A 16,375-nucleotide genomic window follows, 5' to 3' on the forward strand; every position below is an offset into this window, starting at 1 on the left:
GTTTGTACAGATGAACATGGTACCTTCAGGCGTTTGGAAATTGCTCCCAATGTTGAACCAGACTTGTGGCGGTCTACATTTTTTTTCTGAGGTCTTGGCTGATTTCTTTTGATTTTCCCATGATGTCAAGCAAAGAGGCACTGAGTTTGAAGGTAGGCCTTGAAATACATCCACAGATACACCTCCAATTGACTCAAATTATGTCAATTAGCCTATCAGAAACTTCTGAAGCCATGACATCATTTTCTGGAATTTTCCAAGCTGTTTAAAGGCACAGTCAACTTAGTGTATGTAAAGTTTTGACCCACTGGAATTGTGATACAGTGAATTAATTATAAGTGAAATAATTTGTCTGTAAACAATTGTTGGAAAAATTACTTGTGTGATGCACAAAGTAGATGTCCAAACCGACTTGCTAAAACTATAGTTTGTTAACAAGACATTTGTGAAGTGGTTGAAAAACGAGTTTTAATGACTCCTTGTCAACTTTGACTTCAACTGTATGTGTGTGATACTGGCATATTCACATTGATTTGAAGGCCAAACATCCTTTAAATAATTATCAAATTCATTAAGTGTTGTAAAGACAGACAGAATGGGGAGGTGAGTCCAATCCATAGTTTCACTAAAATTGGCGATATTGGTGAATGCAAATACACAGGTTATGTTACAAATCAGCACCTCTTTCAGGAGAGATAAATACAGATAGGTGTTTATAAGCACCTCACATGCCCCCTGTTCCCTATATCAATTCCTCTGTTGTCCCAGTGGGTGAGATTCAGCTGGCTAACCTCTGACCTCTCACCTTTACCCCTTTCAGTCACCACTTCTGTCACCTGGGAAGGAAAAAGCGAAATCACAACACGACTAAACTCCCCTCACATATCATCCCATCCACACATGATTGTCAGTGGATACATCCATGGATCCCCCAAAGCCTTCCAGCATCTGGCTGGAAACCCATGATGCCTTTGGGAGATGGAGGGTCTGTGAGGTGGAAGGCTTTTCATGTAGTCCCAGGAGCACTGAAGCCAATATTTAGGGGAATGTGTTGTGAATCATTCTTGGTCTTATGATGAGTTTGTTTCAGCAAGGATTTAGTATAGTCTCTGGTTATACAAATGGAATAGATTACTCTTCATTGTTTGCAACCATCTTCAGTATTCCTCAGTCAGATAATGTTTGTTTTGACCCAGTTATATCAGCAGTTGTACTCTTTTTTAATTTTTTACCTCTAATAGCCTTTTCAGAACTACTGAACTGAGACGAGCTGTAATGCTCTGGCCTGGCTACATAGCCACCATTGTTCCTGGAGCCATTACAGTTCAGGTTGGCACAGTAGTTTTAAAAGGGTTTAACTGTGTGCAGGCCCAGGGCTGGTAGGTTGAGCCTTTCTCATGGACAGACAGGTTCAAGCCGGTCTCTCCTCGCTCCCCTGTAAGAATGGTGTTTAGGAAACACAGAGAGAACAGGAAAGGCAGAGCAGGCTGGGGAAGAATAGAGGGATATCCCCTTACAGGGTTCCCTCCTTTTTCCTTCAGGATAGAGGGCTGAGAAGTTGGGAAGGGCGCGGGGGGGGGGGGGGGGGTTGTTATGTAAATCACTTCACCTGTCTACACAAACAAGACTCATACAAACATATGCCTGCACATACACACATCAAACTTCATCGGAGGTAGTCCTCGTCTGGCGGATTTTTTTGTGTTTATTTGTGTGTGTGTATGCGTGTGTGCGTTCATGCATTTGTGTGTGTGCCTGCCTGCCTACCTGGGTGTGTGTGTGATGATGTGAGACCCTCCCGACCATACCCCGATCATCCCTCTGTGGATCAGTGCATTAGAACAGGGTCAATACTGTCAGATATTACTGCAGTACCCTGAGAAAAAACCCAGGATGCAGCCTGCAGCCGCTGGAGCCTGCAGCCGCTGGAGCCTGCAGCTGCTGGAGCCTGCAGCCAGGGGGGCCTGCAGCCGGTGGAGCCTGCAGCGGCTGGAGCCTGCAGCCAGGGGGGCCTGCAGCCGGTGGAGCCTGCAGCCGGTGGAGCCTGCAGCCGGTGGAGCCTGCAGCCGGTGGAGCCTGCAGCCACTGGAGCCTGCAGCTTGGGGCCAGCCTGGGCTTAACACCCCATTTTAATTACACAAGAGAGGAAAAGTAGTACAGCAACTCAGACAAGCTGTTATTTACTAGGTTGTGGGGTGGGGTGACTTAATCACCGAATGCAATTCAATTGCATTGGTGTAGTTGGTGTCCAGACCAGAGTAGTAGATGCAAGATTATGTTGAGGATGAATGGGCTGCAGCCTATAGATGTTGGATTGATTACTTTTGACATATTCCTCAAAGATTTTTGTTGGAGAAAATAACTGCTAAAGCTGAGCTGACTAGGGTCCCTTGTTGTAATATGCAATGCCTCCCCACAGTGGTTGTGTAAACCCATACTAATAGAACCAGTCTTTTTCCTCTCTCCAGGTGGCACCAGGGACATTGGTTCAGCTCTGACCAGGATGTGCATGAGACACCGCAGCATTGAGACTAAATTACGCCACTTCACCAAGTATGTACTCCATGTTCAACCTTGCCTAATTGCTCTCCCTACATCTCTGTGCATTGCTAATGGTGCTACAAGTCATACAAGTCCTGTCCTTACTCTCCCTCTTCTTTCCTCTCCTTTCCAGTACTCTTATGGAAGGCCTAGTCACTCCTCTCCAGGACAGGATAGAGGAATGGAAGAAGACAGCTAACCTGCTGGACAAAGACCACGCCAAAGGTGAGGGACAGAACAACCCCGCCGTTATGGGGTCAAAGCTTAAGAACTTTGTGACAAATGTAAGTCATAACTCCATTAAATGTCATAACTCCAGAGTGAATTGTCCCTCTCCTCCTCAGAATACAAGCGGTCTCGTCAGGAGATAAAGAGGAAGTCCTCAGACACTATGAAGCTCCAAAAGAAAGCCAGGAAAGGTAACATCTAACCGCACCCTGTAGCATGATCTGATTGGCTTCTTCTAGAAACTAATGGCTACTGATTAGCGACTGTCCAAAACAGACTGTAGACTTTAGATAGAGGATGTTGATAGTGCTGCTAGTTACCATCACCTAACTGGGAGATTGCACCACCTAGTGCCCTGGATGTGAAATTCATTGTCATGGGTTTCCAATGAGGGGTAATTCAGAAATGTGTTATTCAAAAAGTTTGGAGCGTTTTTGAGGAGTCAAAAAAATCTAAGGTTTATGTTTACAACAGCAAGTACTGCTTTTATCTATTTCCATGCTTACAACGATGACAGTGCCAACTCTTATATTGAGCTTTTTGTCTCTGACCCCCCCCCCCAACTTTCCTCTTTCCACCCATGCTACCTATCTGTCTACTCCTCTGCCCCCTCGCTGGCCTATTCCCCTGATGTAGAGCTTTTAGGTATGTGTGCTGTTCTCACGTTCTTATATGCATTGCATGAGGCATTTCCTGATAATGTTCTAGTTGTTGTCCGGTGTGTGTCTGTGTGAATGTGTGTGCATCATCACTGCATTATGTGTGACCATCTTACCCGTAGTGTTGTGTCTGTCTGATACTGGTGTCTCCTAATATTCCTCCCTCACTGTTATTGTCCCTCCTCCTCTTCATACCCCTCTTAGTCGTCATGTCACCATGTTTCATAAGGCTGACTCATACATGGCAGCTGAATATTTCATCACAGTGTTGTATTTTCCTGTGCTTGTTAATCATTTTCATTTCAGGACCTCCATCCATATCAAGTGGTTGTTGCTGATCTCATTTAGGACTCACATGGTCTCACACAGTTGAAGTCAGAAGTCTACATACACCTTTGCCAAATACATTTAAACTCAGTTTTTCACAGTTTTCCTGACATTCAATCCTAGTAAAAATTCCCTGTTTTAGGTCAGTTAAGATCACCACTTTATTTTAAAATGTCAGAATAATAGTAGAGATAATTATTTCTTTCAGCTTTTATTTCTTTCATCACCTTCCCAGTGGGTCAGAAGCTTCCCACAATAAGTTGGGTGAATTTTGGCTCATTCCTCCTGACAGAGCTGGTGTAACTGAGTCAGGTTTGTAGGCCTCCTTGCTCGCACACAGTTATTCAGTTGTGCCCACAAATTTTCTATGGGATTGAGGTCAAGGCTTTGTGATGCCCACTCTAATACCTTGACTTTGTTGTCCTTCAGCCATTTTCCCACAACTTTGGAAGTATGATTGGGGTCATTGTCCATTTGGAAGACCCATTTGTGACCCAAGCTTTAACTTCCTGATTGATGTCTTGAGATGTTGCTTCAATCCAAATAATTTTCCGTCCTCATGAAGCCATCTATTTTGTGAAGTGCACCAGTCCCTCCTGCAGCAAAGCACCCCCACAACATGATGCTGCCACCCTCGTGCTTCATGGTTGGGATGGTGTTTTTCGGCTTGCAATCGTTCCCCCTTTTCCTCCAAACATAACGATGGTCATTATGGTCAAACAGTTCTATTTTAAATTTTTATTTTTGTTTCATCAGACCAGAGGACTCCAACCTAAGTGTATGTAAACTTCCGACTTCAACTGTATGTGCTGTAGTTTCGTCCTATTCTCACTGACACATTTAATTTCACTGAAGTGTTGTTTTTTAATGGCGGTCAAACTTAGTAGTGTTATAATCACCAGTCTTTATTTTCCCCCTCCCCTCTCATTTCATCCTCATACTCAATCCATCATACCCAATGCCCCTCATTGGCACCATGTTCCCCTTCACTCACTATTGACCCCTCCCTCTGCTATCCCCTGACCCTCTCTCTTCTACCTCTTCTCGTATTCCCTCTTCTATCTCCTCTTCTCTCTTTACCCCCCTACCCCTCCTCAGGCCGGGGGAACTTGCGTCCCCAGCTGGACAGTGCCATGCAGGACGTCAGTGACCTCTACCTGCTGATGGGTGAGACAGAGAAGCAGGCGGTGCGCCGGGCCCTCCTAGAGGAGAGGGGGCGCTACTGTTCCTTCATCAATCTTCTGCAGCCTGTGGTGGTGAGCATAGATCGAGGATCAGATTACCCTCCCCATATCTGAACCTTAACCAGTATGTGGAAAAAACTTGCCTGACTATATTTTATGGTGATGAGAGAGGAGGGCTGCTGAGATACCAGGGGTGGGCTCTGGGGAGAAGTTGCCTTGTTTTTAGGCACAGATTTAGAATCTGTTTACCTTCCCGTCATCGTACCATTAACCATTATATGGAAAATGTTGACGGAATATAGGTTAGTGTCAGGGGAAACTGCATCCTATTATAGGGTTGTTTAGTGGGCTTAATCTGGGTAGAACATACAGGGATGTGTTTCAGCTTTCATGTTAGTTATTTCAGTTTGTCACAGTTATTTCAGCTAATCTATTTTGTCTTTGACTGTGTGTTGCTGAGTAGAAGGTCTTGTTGTTGATCCTCAGAATGGAGAGATAGCCATGCTGGGAGAGATCACTCACCTGCAGGCCATTGTTGATGACCTCACAGTGCTGACTGAAGACCCGCACAAACTGCCCCCGGCTAGTGAGCAGGTACGTACAGTACTCTCCAAAATACCTGAACCCAAAACACACTCCTGTCCATACACATGTACTCATCATGCAAGCACACATGCTCAACGAGTAGCAAACACAGATAACCAGCGGCAATTAACACACATACACACAGAAACCCTGGAGTTATTCAATCAACTTGAGGTCAAATAGGTAATACGATATTCAGACTTCAGATTTAACTCTGATTTTTACACAAGCCTCCCATTGACACCAATGATTTACATGAAAGTCTGAGTTTAGTGAATAGATCTCAGGTCTGAAAACTACACTGAGTGTATGTCTTGCTTGTGCTAACTGTGTGTTGTGCTATGCTTCTCCCTCCTCTCCTCAGGTGATCGGGGACTTGAAGGGTTCAGACTACAGTTGGTCCTATCAGACCCCTCCCTCCTCTCCCAGCAGTGCTGCTTCCAGGAAGAGCAGTATGTGCAGTATCCTCCAGATGCCCAGCTCCGCTGCCCACCGCCTCAGCAGTGTCTCCTCCCACGACTCAGGCTTCATCTCTCAGGATGCCAACACCCATTCCAAGCCCCCCTCACCCATGCCCTCTGACATCACCAGCCAGGTAGGCACACCTCTGAGTCAGTCAGGCCCTAGACTACACTCCAGGTTCACCGGCACGTTCTTGATTAACAAGACTTGAGAGTATGGTAACACTAGAAAAAGAAAAGGAGAGCCGCACACTCTAGGAGCTCAGATGCAATCATTTTATAACCAATGTTTCGACAGACAAGCTGTCTTCATCAGGGTATAATGACAAACAATGCGGTTCACTAGTTTATATAGTGTCAAAGGACACACACAGGCGTCTGTAATCATGGCCGGGTGTGTCCTGATATCAATGGTTAATTCTTAGATATAAACAGAACATACAAAAAACATGAATGATAGCGTACGATCAAAGATACAATTTGGCTACATAGGCCTACAAACATTTACTATGAACAGCAAAATCACAATCATCACAAGAATGGCTTCAGATCAAAGTCTACGTTGAGACCGAAGGGAGCAAGGGTCTTTAAATTAAAGATCCAGGCAGCCTCTCGTTTAAACAATAAATTGTTGAGGGTGACATGTTCGTTGCCAATATAATGTAGGGATGAAATCGAGTGGTTCACTTCCAAAAGCAAAAAGTGTTGCAACTGGGTAAGTCGAGTTTTTGCACCTAATGGTGCTACGATGCTCCGAGATTCGTACTTTTAATTTGCGCTTTGTTTTACCCACCTCATTTTTTCCACAACGACAAGTTATAAGATAAATAACTGTCTTAGTGGAGCACGTGATAACATCTTTGATTGGGTTCTGTATCCCTGTTTGGGGGTGTTTGAAGGATCTACATTTGTAAGTGCCATTGCATTGAGCGTAGCCATTACACTGGTAGTTTCCATCCGGTAGAGGCGTAAATAGAGGTGCAGGGGTATTTTGGAGTGGTAAATCAGAGTTTACCAATTGATCTGAGATTTCTGCCCCAAGAGAATACGACCAAGGGAGAGTCCGAAAACACATTACAGATGCTGTCATTGGATCTTAGAATGTGGCAATGTTTGTGAATGAATCCATTAATTTGTTCAGAGCACTTTGAATAGCTGGTAGTTAGAATGCAAGAATGCTTCTTTTTGCGAGACTGTCCTTAAAAGAGATCATGTCTCGATTTGTTTTGAATTTTCTCTATGGCAGTATTAATCTGACCATTTTTGTACCCCTTCTCCTTTAATTTTCTTTACGTCTCAGCCATATTTCTGTCGAAATCTGATTGTTTTTTGCAAATTCTTTTGATTCGACAGAATTGGATGTAGGGCAAACTGCTTTTCAAGGGAAGCGGGTGACAACTATCATCCCTCAACAAACTATTACGATCAGTAGATTTCCTGTCAAGATCAGTGTATAGAACATTATCCTCACACAATATCAGAAGATCAAGGATACTGATTTGACGTGTGTCAGATTGCATAGTAAATCTCAGCTCAGAACAGGAGTTAAGAAAAGCATGGAATGCCTTGAGCTGTTTTGCATCACCCCTCCATAGAACAAAAATATAATCAATGTACCATTTCCAAATAATGTTTGTCAAGAAAACATTTTTGAGAGGATTGAAAATTGACTGTTTCTCCATGTAACCCACATACAACTTAGCATAGTTAAGAGCCATTGGGGATCCCATAGCAGTACCCTTCATCTGAATAAAGAAATAATTTAGAAACATGAAGTAGTTGTGTGTGAGTACTATTTCAGCCAATGTTATAATGCATGCACTGAAAGGTAGTTCATTAGGGGCGGCAGGGTAGCCTAGTGGTTAGAGCTTTGGAAACCGAAAGGTTGCAAGTTCAAATCCCCAAGCTGACAAGGTACAAATCTGTTGTTCTACCCCTGAACAGGGGTCTAGGGGCAGTCATTGACCCCTTCCACATCGGGCCCCGTTCTTAACTGACTTGCCTAGTTAAATAAAGGTTCCATGGCAAAAGAGAAATATTCTGTGTTAGTTTGTCATAGAAGTGTTCTCTTATCTCACTCCTTCCATCTCCAGAAGACCACCAGCTCAGCCTCTTCTGAGACATCAGAAACCTGCCAGTCTGTCAGCGAGTGCAACTCTCCCGCTGCGGTTAGTACACACTCACATACACACACGAATTGTGGCCCCCAGGGATCTTCCTACGGTATGGGATAAACATGCTGACTCAGACATGTTTGTCCATTCCGCAGTTTGGCTCATGCTCATCCTTCGGTACCTTCCGCTCCACTCTCTCTTACACTGGCTCTGGCATACTTCCTGAGTCCCCCACATTTAACCGCTCTCCTGGATCCAACACCCCCTCACCCACATCAAAAGTTCCTAGCTGGAAGGTTTGTTTTTATTTGCCTAATTGCTTTTTCCTTGGTTTTATCAACTCATTTGCATAATGCATGATGCATAGTAACTTTATGACCTCTTTATCCATTCTTTTGTCAAACTCAGCTTTCAAATATCTCATGCCAAAGATTTGCTAAAACACATTGTAATAACATTTTCAATGCTCAAGCATTTTAGCCTAGTCTCAGATCTATTTGTGTTGTATTGCCAAATCCTATGGTCTTTGACATGAGTTAGCAAGACAGCACAAACAGTCTGGGACCAGGCTATTTGAGACCAGGCTAACCTCTTCATGGACCCCCATACTGCTTCCATTGTACCACAATGAAAAAGACTCCTGAACAGCTGATTGATAGACGTCCTATCCAAGGGTACATTGTTTAGTTCATTTATTCATTGCCTCAATAATATCGTCACAGGATTGGTCCAAAACGAGTACCTACGAGCCCTTATTGGCTACCACGCTACAGCGAAGGAGAGAGTCATTGGACAGGATGAGGGAGCAGGAGGTTTCTTCCAGTCCTAAAGGGTTCTCTGGGATGCATCCAGACACTCATAGGTCCATTCTAGCCCAAGCTGCCATAGCCACAGCCAAGGTAATGATGAGCACACAGTGGATACAGCACTCAACCATCAGCATTCATTGTTGAAATGTGGATCTTAATCGATGTCACTACTGTATGGTATTATGAGTCTCTTCTCTTTCTTTCACTCTCTTCCTTCTGTGCCTGCATCTCTCTCTGTGGGTGTGTGTGTGTGTGCCTGCGTCTCTGTGTGTGTGCAGCACAGCGGTGAGGCCATGTCCCCAGCAGCCAGTACACTAGCCATGGTGCTGATCCGGGGTCTCAGTGTAGAGCATCAAAAGAATAGCAGGGAATCTCTGCAGTACTCCAGTGGCTACAGCACCCAGACAAACACACCATCCTGTTCAGAGGACACCATCCCCTCACAGGGTAAAAAACACTCTACACATATATACTGTACAGTAGGGTACTGTTTAAAGGGATATTTTTTTACATGTTTATTTATGCAGTTTATTATCATTGAGCTAAAATATCTTACATACAGTACCTAGAAAATATACCTTCTCAAAGCAACATACACGCTCAAAGTAAAATACACTCTAGTATACTAATTTCTCCTCAAGGTAAATACTTTATCATAGTAAATAAAATGTATTCATCCTTCAAATTATCACACATTATTTGATCAGAAGCTAATATAATCCATCCTCTTAGAAAAACCCGCTCTCATTTCACCAGATCAGTTTAACTACATTGTCTCTCTTTTGTTCAGGGTCGGACTATGAGTGCTACTCTCTGAACGGGGATGCTGGCACCAGCAGGGAGGCCGACTTTGACAAGTCCTCCACCATCCCCCGCCACAGCAATATCGCACAGAACTACCGCCGCATGATCCAAACCAAGAGGCCTGCTAGCACCGCTGGGCTGCCGGCCGGAGTGAGCCCTCCTGGGGGTACGCATGGAGAGACTGCAGGGGGTGATGGAGGTCGTGACGGGGGGCATGGAGCCATCACCTCTGGAACAGCCACCATCCGCCGAACCCCCTCCTCCAAAACAGGAGTGAGACGTACCCCTTCCACCTCGGGCCCCATCCCCATCTGCCCCCCCATCGTTCCAGTCAAGACCCCCACTGTGCCAGACTCTCCAAGCTACTCCCCTGGCTACTCCCTCAGCCCCACCCAAAAGCACATGGGCAGCGATGAGTACCAGTATGCAGATGGGACTCCACCCAGTGCCCTGGAGTACAGGAAGGTCTCCCCCAAGCTGCTGAGCCTGCCTGACACCAGCACCTGGGGCTCCGAAGGGGGGCTGGAACGAAGCGTCTACGCCCAGCAGCCCCCTAGCATGGCTGGCCTCAGCCCAGAGGAAGACTCTCAGCTAGCCGCCAACCGCCACAGCCTGGTGGAGAAGATAGGAGAGCTGGCGGCCAGTGCCTATGCCCTTGGTGAGGGTCAGTTCCCTTTCCCCCCTCTGGACACTCTGCCAGCGAACCCAGTCGGGACAAACTCTGTACCCCAACACCCACAACACCTACCCCCCAAGTCCCAGGAGGGAGTGGACATGCTGGTGTCCATACGGAGGGGTGTGAGGCTTCGCAAGGCGGTCTCCAATGACAGATCAGCCCCCAGGATACTCCAGGATACTGCCGCAGCCTCCAGGATACTGCGGTAGTATCTCCTGGGACTGACCCCAGAACTGTGGTGCCCTTTCTTATAATAAGCTCAACCTGTAGTTGTAAAATGAATGAACACTCATCCTATACAGGATTAGACTGTATGAAATGAAAGGGAATCAAGTGTCAATGTGTAAAGATCTAATGAATGGCCATGGGTGACCAATGGATAAATGTCATATTTTATGTTGTATTGCTATTTCCTATGTTGTCTTTGGGCTTAGTGGTTTTGGTTGTCTATTTCCTCTGTCTCCTGATGCGTCAGGCCAGACACCTCCCCCGTATTCACAAAAATTCTCAGAGTAGGTGTGCTGATCTAGGATCAGTTTAGCCTTTTAGGTCATAATTAATAAGACTATATGGACAAGGATGACCTGATCCTAGATCAGCACTCATACGCTTTATGAATATGGGGATAGGTCACTCCATGTAAGGGTTGAATGTGTCTTATTGTGTGTGTACTAATGCCGCATTCACACGCTAGTCGGAACTAGGGAACTCACAAATCCCCAACTAGCTAATTGGTGACACTTTCAAACAGTAATAAGTCATACATTTAAGAGTTTCCTAGTTCCGACTAGCACGTGAACGCAGCATAACACAGCCACCTGTCATCTGAAAGTGATGGGGTCAAGCTGCTCCGTGAACCTGTCTGTATGTTATGTATTATTATACTGATGTATATATTACTGTTTGTAAAATAAGCTGAAAAGCAGTTGTGTATGTCACATATCAGAGAAATGTAAAAGTCATGTAAAATAGGACGCGATGTGGCAGTGGTTTTATTGGTGTACTGTACTATCAATATATTCTGCAATTAAACCAACCATTTCTATAGAACAATGTAGAACTTTATTTTGGATCTGTGAGATTTTACATGATGCACAAACAATGGAGGTTTTAATGCCTCAACCTATAGGCTAATTGAACATCTAAGTAAGCGTAGTTCTCTTATGAAATTATTATATGGCTATGTATTAGTTTTAGATGAAGGAGCAAAAGGCGCGAGAAGAGCACATACATAGTTATCAGGACAGATACTGGAGGTGTAAAGAGCCATTTTGGTAAGATGTATGTTTATCTATTTGTATTTGTCTTGGTCTGTCACTTCTCACCACTAGAGAGCAGTCTCACCGGTGTTATTATGGGCCCCGTGGTGGTGGTGGTTCATGTGTATAAGGTCACAGGTAAAACAGGTTATAATCATGCATGGGTGAACAGGAGATACGTTTTTTACTGCTACTCACAAGATTACTCTACCACAAACCTTAACCACAGGAAAACACAAGTTCATCTGTCACCTGTATCATTGGATTTATCATTGAAATTTGAAATAGCCAATACCTACAAAGGGGCTCTCCCTGACAGCAAGCTCTGAGACAGAAGGGAGCACTTGATAATAACCAAAGTGTCTGTGATATGTTGACTGGACTGATGGTGGCGCCAAAGACCTTTCATATGCTTGGGGAAGCTTGGCCGAGTTTCTACGTTCCAATATAAAACCACAAGAGGAAGTCCGACTCAACAGCAGTGGGTGGTAGACTTGCCGAAACTTGTCAATCTGTGGAATTACTTTTGTGCCGTTAATATCAAGCAACCCTTTTGATTTCGAGAACAAAATTCTTAGTATTGCAAATGAAAATGAGATTAATAACAAACCTTTAATCTAAAAGTATTGAGAGCAAAATGAATAATATTGCAAGGAAATGATTTGCAAAGGCAAGAACAAATGAATGATATGGTTTTGGGGATGACGGTGTTTGGTATTCCATTTAGCTATTGAGTTAGCAGCAGCTACACTGTATATACAAAAGTATGTGGACACCTCTTGAAATGAGTGGATTTGGCTATTTTAGCCACACCCTTTGCTGACAGGTAAGTTCATCAATTTTCTGCCCTGCTAGAGCTGCCCCGGTTAACTGTAAGTACTGTTATTGTGAAGTAGAAACGTCAAGGAGCAACAACGGCTCAGCCGCGAAGTGGTACGCCACACAAGCTCACAGAACGAGACCGCAGAGTGCTGAAGCATGCAAAAATGGTCTGTCCATGGCTGCAGCACTCACGGAGTTTCAAACTGCCTCTGGAACACAGGAGGTTGGTGGCACCTTAATTGGGGAGAACAGGCTCATGGTAATGACTGGAGCAGAATCAGTGGAATGGTATCAAATACAGCAAACACATGGTTTTCTGGAAAGCCTTCCCAGAAGAGTGGGGGCTGTAATAGCAGCAAAGTAGAGACCAACTACATATTAATGCTTATGATTTTGGAATGAGATGTTCGACGAGCAGGTGGCCACATACTTTCGATCATGTAGTGTTGTCTTCTTGGGGTCCACACAAAACATGATATAATACAGAACATTAATAGACAAGAACAGCTCAAGGACAGAACTGCAAACATTTTAAAACAGCACACAGCCTACATACCATATCAATACATATCGTGCCATGACTTTAAAAGCATTTCATGGCTACAGATATGAGTGCTACGGGGCATAGTCATTTCGACAGGTTACCTTGGCGTTCTTGGGAACAGGGACTATGGTGGTCTGCTTGAAACATGTGGGTCAGGGAGAGGTTGAAAATGCCAGTGAAGAGTCACTGTTCTATTACCAATGGCAGTTAGGATAGGTCATATCTATCTGTCACATAAATGCACATAAATACTACAATGTATTTGAAAAGTATTCAGAAACCTTGACTTTTCCACAGCCTTATTCTAAAATATATTTAATAAACAATCCCCCCCATCAATCTACACACAATACCCCATAATGACAAAGCAAAAACAGGTTGACATTTTTACACCAATTTCTTTATTTTTTTAAAAATATTGCATTTATGGAAGTATTCAAACATAGAATATTTAGAAGATAAATACACAACGCAGAGACAGAGAAGTCAATAGAATAATAATGATCAATGGAAATAGTGTTTTTTCTGTAATAGGGAATTATCAAAGGAAGTAGTGTTTTTTCTGTAATAGGGAATTATCAATGGAAATAGTTGGTTTTCAGTTCAACATCTGCCAGGAATGACAATCCTAAACCTATTAATAATACAGAACGTGTGGCACGTTCTCATTGGTCCAACCTTATTTGGCCGTTGGCTTAGTTTTATTGCAAGGAATTCTAATTGGTTAACCACAGGCTAGGGCTGGGTTATGAAACTACATGCTGTCCCTTTGTTCTGTGGAGAGAGTCTCAGGAGAGAGTCACATCTCCACAGAGGAACTCTGTCAATACCATCGCCCTTCTCCCCCGATTGCTCAGTTTGGCCGAGCAGCCAGCTTTAGGAAGTGTCTTGGTGGTTCCAAACTTCTTCCATTTTAGAATTATGGAGGCCACTGTGTTCTTGGGTACCTTCAATGCTGTAGAAATGTTTTGATACCCTTCCCCAGATCTGTGCCTCGACACAATCCTGTCTCGGAGCTCTACGAACTCATGTCTTGGTTTTTGCTCTGACATGCAGTCAACTGTGGGACCTTATATAGACAGTGTGTGCCTTTCCAAATCATGTCCAATCAATTGAATTTACCACAGGTGGACTCCAATCAAGTTGTTGAACCATCTCAAGGATGATCAATGGAAAAAAGATGCACCTGAGTTCAATTTCGAGTCTCATAGCAAAGGATCCAGACGCCAGCCTCATCTCTCATTATCTGACCTGTTCAAACTTCAACATACGGAAAGTATTCAGATCCCTTGACTCTTTCCACATTTTGTTACGTTACAGCCTTATTCGAAAATGTGTAAATAAGGCATTTCAGTTTTTTTATTTGTGTTTCCTCATCAATCTACACACAGTAACCCATAATGACAAAGCAAAAACAGGCTTTTAGGATAAAAAAATAAAAAACCTTAAATACCTTATTTACATAAGTATTCAGATCCTTTGCTATGAGACAAATTTTCAAATAAGGCTGGAACGTAATAAAATGTGGAAAAAGTCAAGGGATCTGAATAATTTCCCGAATCCACTGTATGTTGAAGTTTGAACAGGTCAGATAATGAGAGATGAGGCTGGCGCCTGGCAAAAGCATCTACAGTAATCTTAAGTCTGTAAAAAATAGGCTGAGCTAAGGCAGTTATTTTAGTTTTTTATTCACTTTTATTTAATCAGAGGAGCCCAGGGTCTCATTTGAAATGGTGCCCTGAGAACATAAAATAAAAGATAAAACTACAAGATACAAGATATAATAATAACAAGTACGTTAGAACACCACAAATATCACAGGCTTCAGACAAATTATTAAATTCAATCAATCAAAACAATTGCACACCTCAGTGAACTCATCATTAGGCTTTTAAACTGCCTTAGTGGAACCAGGGAATCCAAATGTAATGAATTTTGTAAATGATTCCAAAAATGTGGAGCGTTAAAACTAAGAGTAGATTTACTTAGCTCATTGGAGACCCAAGGAATCTCAAGAGTTAACCAACCCCGTGAGCAGGTATGGTAAGTCATGTTTTTATACTTAAACAACAAAGTTAGGTAAGTCGGAAGCTTGTATAGTAGAGCTTTGTAAACAAAAAGGGAGTAATTGAGTGATATACGAAAATGTAATGAGGACCAGCCAACTTTTTGATACAGGATGCAGTGATGTGTATTAAAACTGTCACCTGTGATAAAGAAAAGGGCGTTATGGTAGACGGCATCCAAAGGTTTAAGAGTAATGGCTGCTGCAATCTGATAAATGGTGTCACCCTAGTCAAGAACCGATAGAAAAGTTAACTGTACAATCTGCCTCCTGCTGTTCAGGGAGAGGCATGATCTACTTCCATAAAATACATTTATCAGTGACACATGGAATGAAAATACTGAACATACTATATTATTACTAATCACCTCCAGTCCCACATGGTGGAAGTGTTGAGTGCCAGGTCTCTCCATTCAGATACATCATTATCAAGCCTGTCTGTTGGTCAGGACTCCATCACATCATCTTGCAAGTCTCCAAGTGCTGGCTCCATAGATGTATCTGTGAACAAATACAGTCATTGTTCTATTAGAAATGGCAGTAAAGATAGGTGATATCTGACAAACAAACATACTATGTTAAAGTTTGAACAGGTCAGATTAAACCTACATAATTCTGGTCTCCCCATCGATGACCATTGGTGAGCAGATGAGGTAAGGCTGGAGGTAAGGTCTTTTCCAGTGCCCCATTGATGGGAAAGGAAGCATAGATCAGCTCCTGGCCCCTCATCAAAGATACTGGTCGGTCACACCCAAACACACACACAGAGCATTGATTCCTGCATTCACCTTTCAATTTCACTTCAGATATCATGTGAAGTGGAATAGAATGGTAAACGCAGCGATCAGGCTGGTTCCACCAGGCTCGGTTATGAAGGTGAATTGGGACAAAACTCCAAACTGTTTAGACCTTTGATCAGGTCAAAGCCACCAACCTGATTCAAGTGTCGTTCCTGTTCCATGGGTCTCCTTCTTGGTCTTCTCTATGTTGAAATGTAGGCATTGTCAGGAGGCAGTTTCCAGCATTGCTAAATTCATGCAAGAAAGTGTGCAAGTGCAGGGTGGAAGGGTGGAGAATCGGGATACAACTCACCCAGTAACATGACTTTTAGGTCAAATTCATATTAGTACAGCCTATGAGGAGAATCAGTGCCAACTAATGACTTGTAATGACTTGCAACCATAGAGTTAGATACTGCAGACATTATCTACCTCTATGCTTGCAACAGCCACCTCCTATCTATACAAGTAGTAGTAGGCCTACCTAATATTGGATTGCTACTTTTATCATTTGGTAT

At 43.5% G+C, this 16,375-nt stretch overlaps 1 protein-coding gene across 3 annotated transcripts in view; it reads left to right on the forward strand.

The window, feature by feature from the left end:
* The window catches only part of LOC139373873 (protein MTSS 2-like), a 36,694-nt gene extending 25,256 nt beyond the window's left edge, over positions 1-11,438 (forward strand). The window contains exons 4-14 of one of the 3 annotated variants that reach the window (XM_071114971.1): positions 2,469-2,553; positions 2,675-2,766; positions 2,886-2,960; positions 4,854-5,011; positions 5,426-5,533; positions 5,889-6,119; positions 8,079-8,153; positions 8,255-8,395; positions 8,822-8,998; positions 9,187-9,355; positions 9,699-11,438. In XM_071114971.1, coding sequence (XP_070971072.1) covers positions 2,469-2,553; positions 2,675-2,766; positions 2,886-2,960; positions 4,854-5,011; positions 5,426-5,533; positions 5,889-6,119; positions 8,079-8,153; positions 8,255-8,395; positions 8,822-8,998; positions 9,187-9,355; positions 9,699-10,597 — 2,210 coding nt within the window. In that variant the 3' untranslated portion in view covers positions 10,598-11,438. The remainder of the gene's footprint in view (positions 1-2,468; positions 2,554-2,674; positions 2,767-2,885; positions 2,961-4,853; positions 5,012-5,425; positions 5,534-5,888; positions 6,120-8,078; positions 8,154-8,254; positions 8,396-8,821; positions 8,999-9,186; positions 9,356-9,698) is intronic. The other 2 variants (XM_071114979.1, XM_071114985.1) reach the window with 2 other exon arrangements.
* Positions 11,439-16,375: the final 4,937 nt, after the last annotated feature.

The sequence above is a fragment of the Oncorhynchus clarkii genome, chromosome 2 (assembly GCF_045791955.1).
Source record: "Oncorhynchus clarkii lewisi isolate Uvic-CL-2024 chromosome 2, UVic_Ocla_1.0, whole genome shotgun sequence".
Lineage (NCBI taxonomy): Eukaryota > Metazoa > Chordata > Actinopteri > Salmoniformes > Salmonidae > Oncorhynchus > Oncorhynchus clarkii.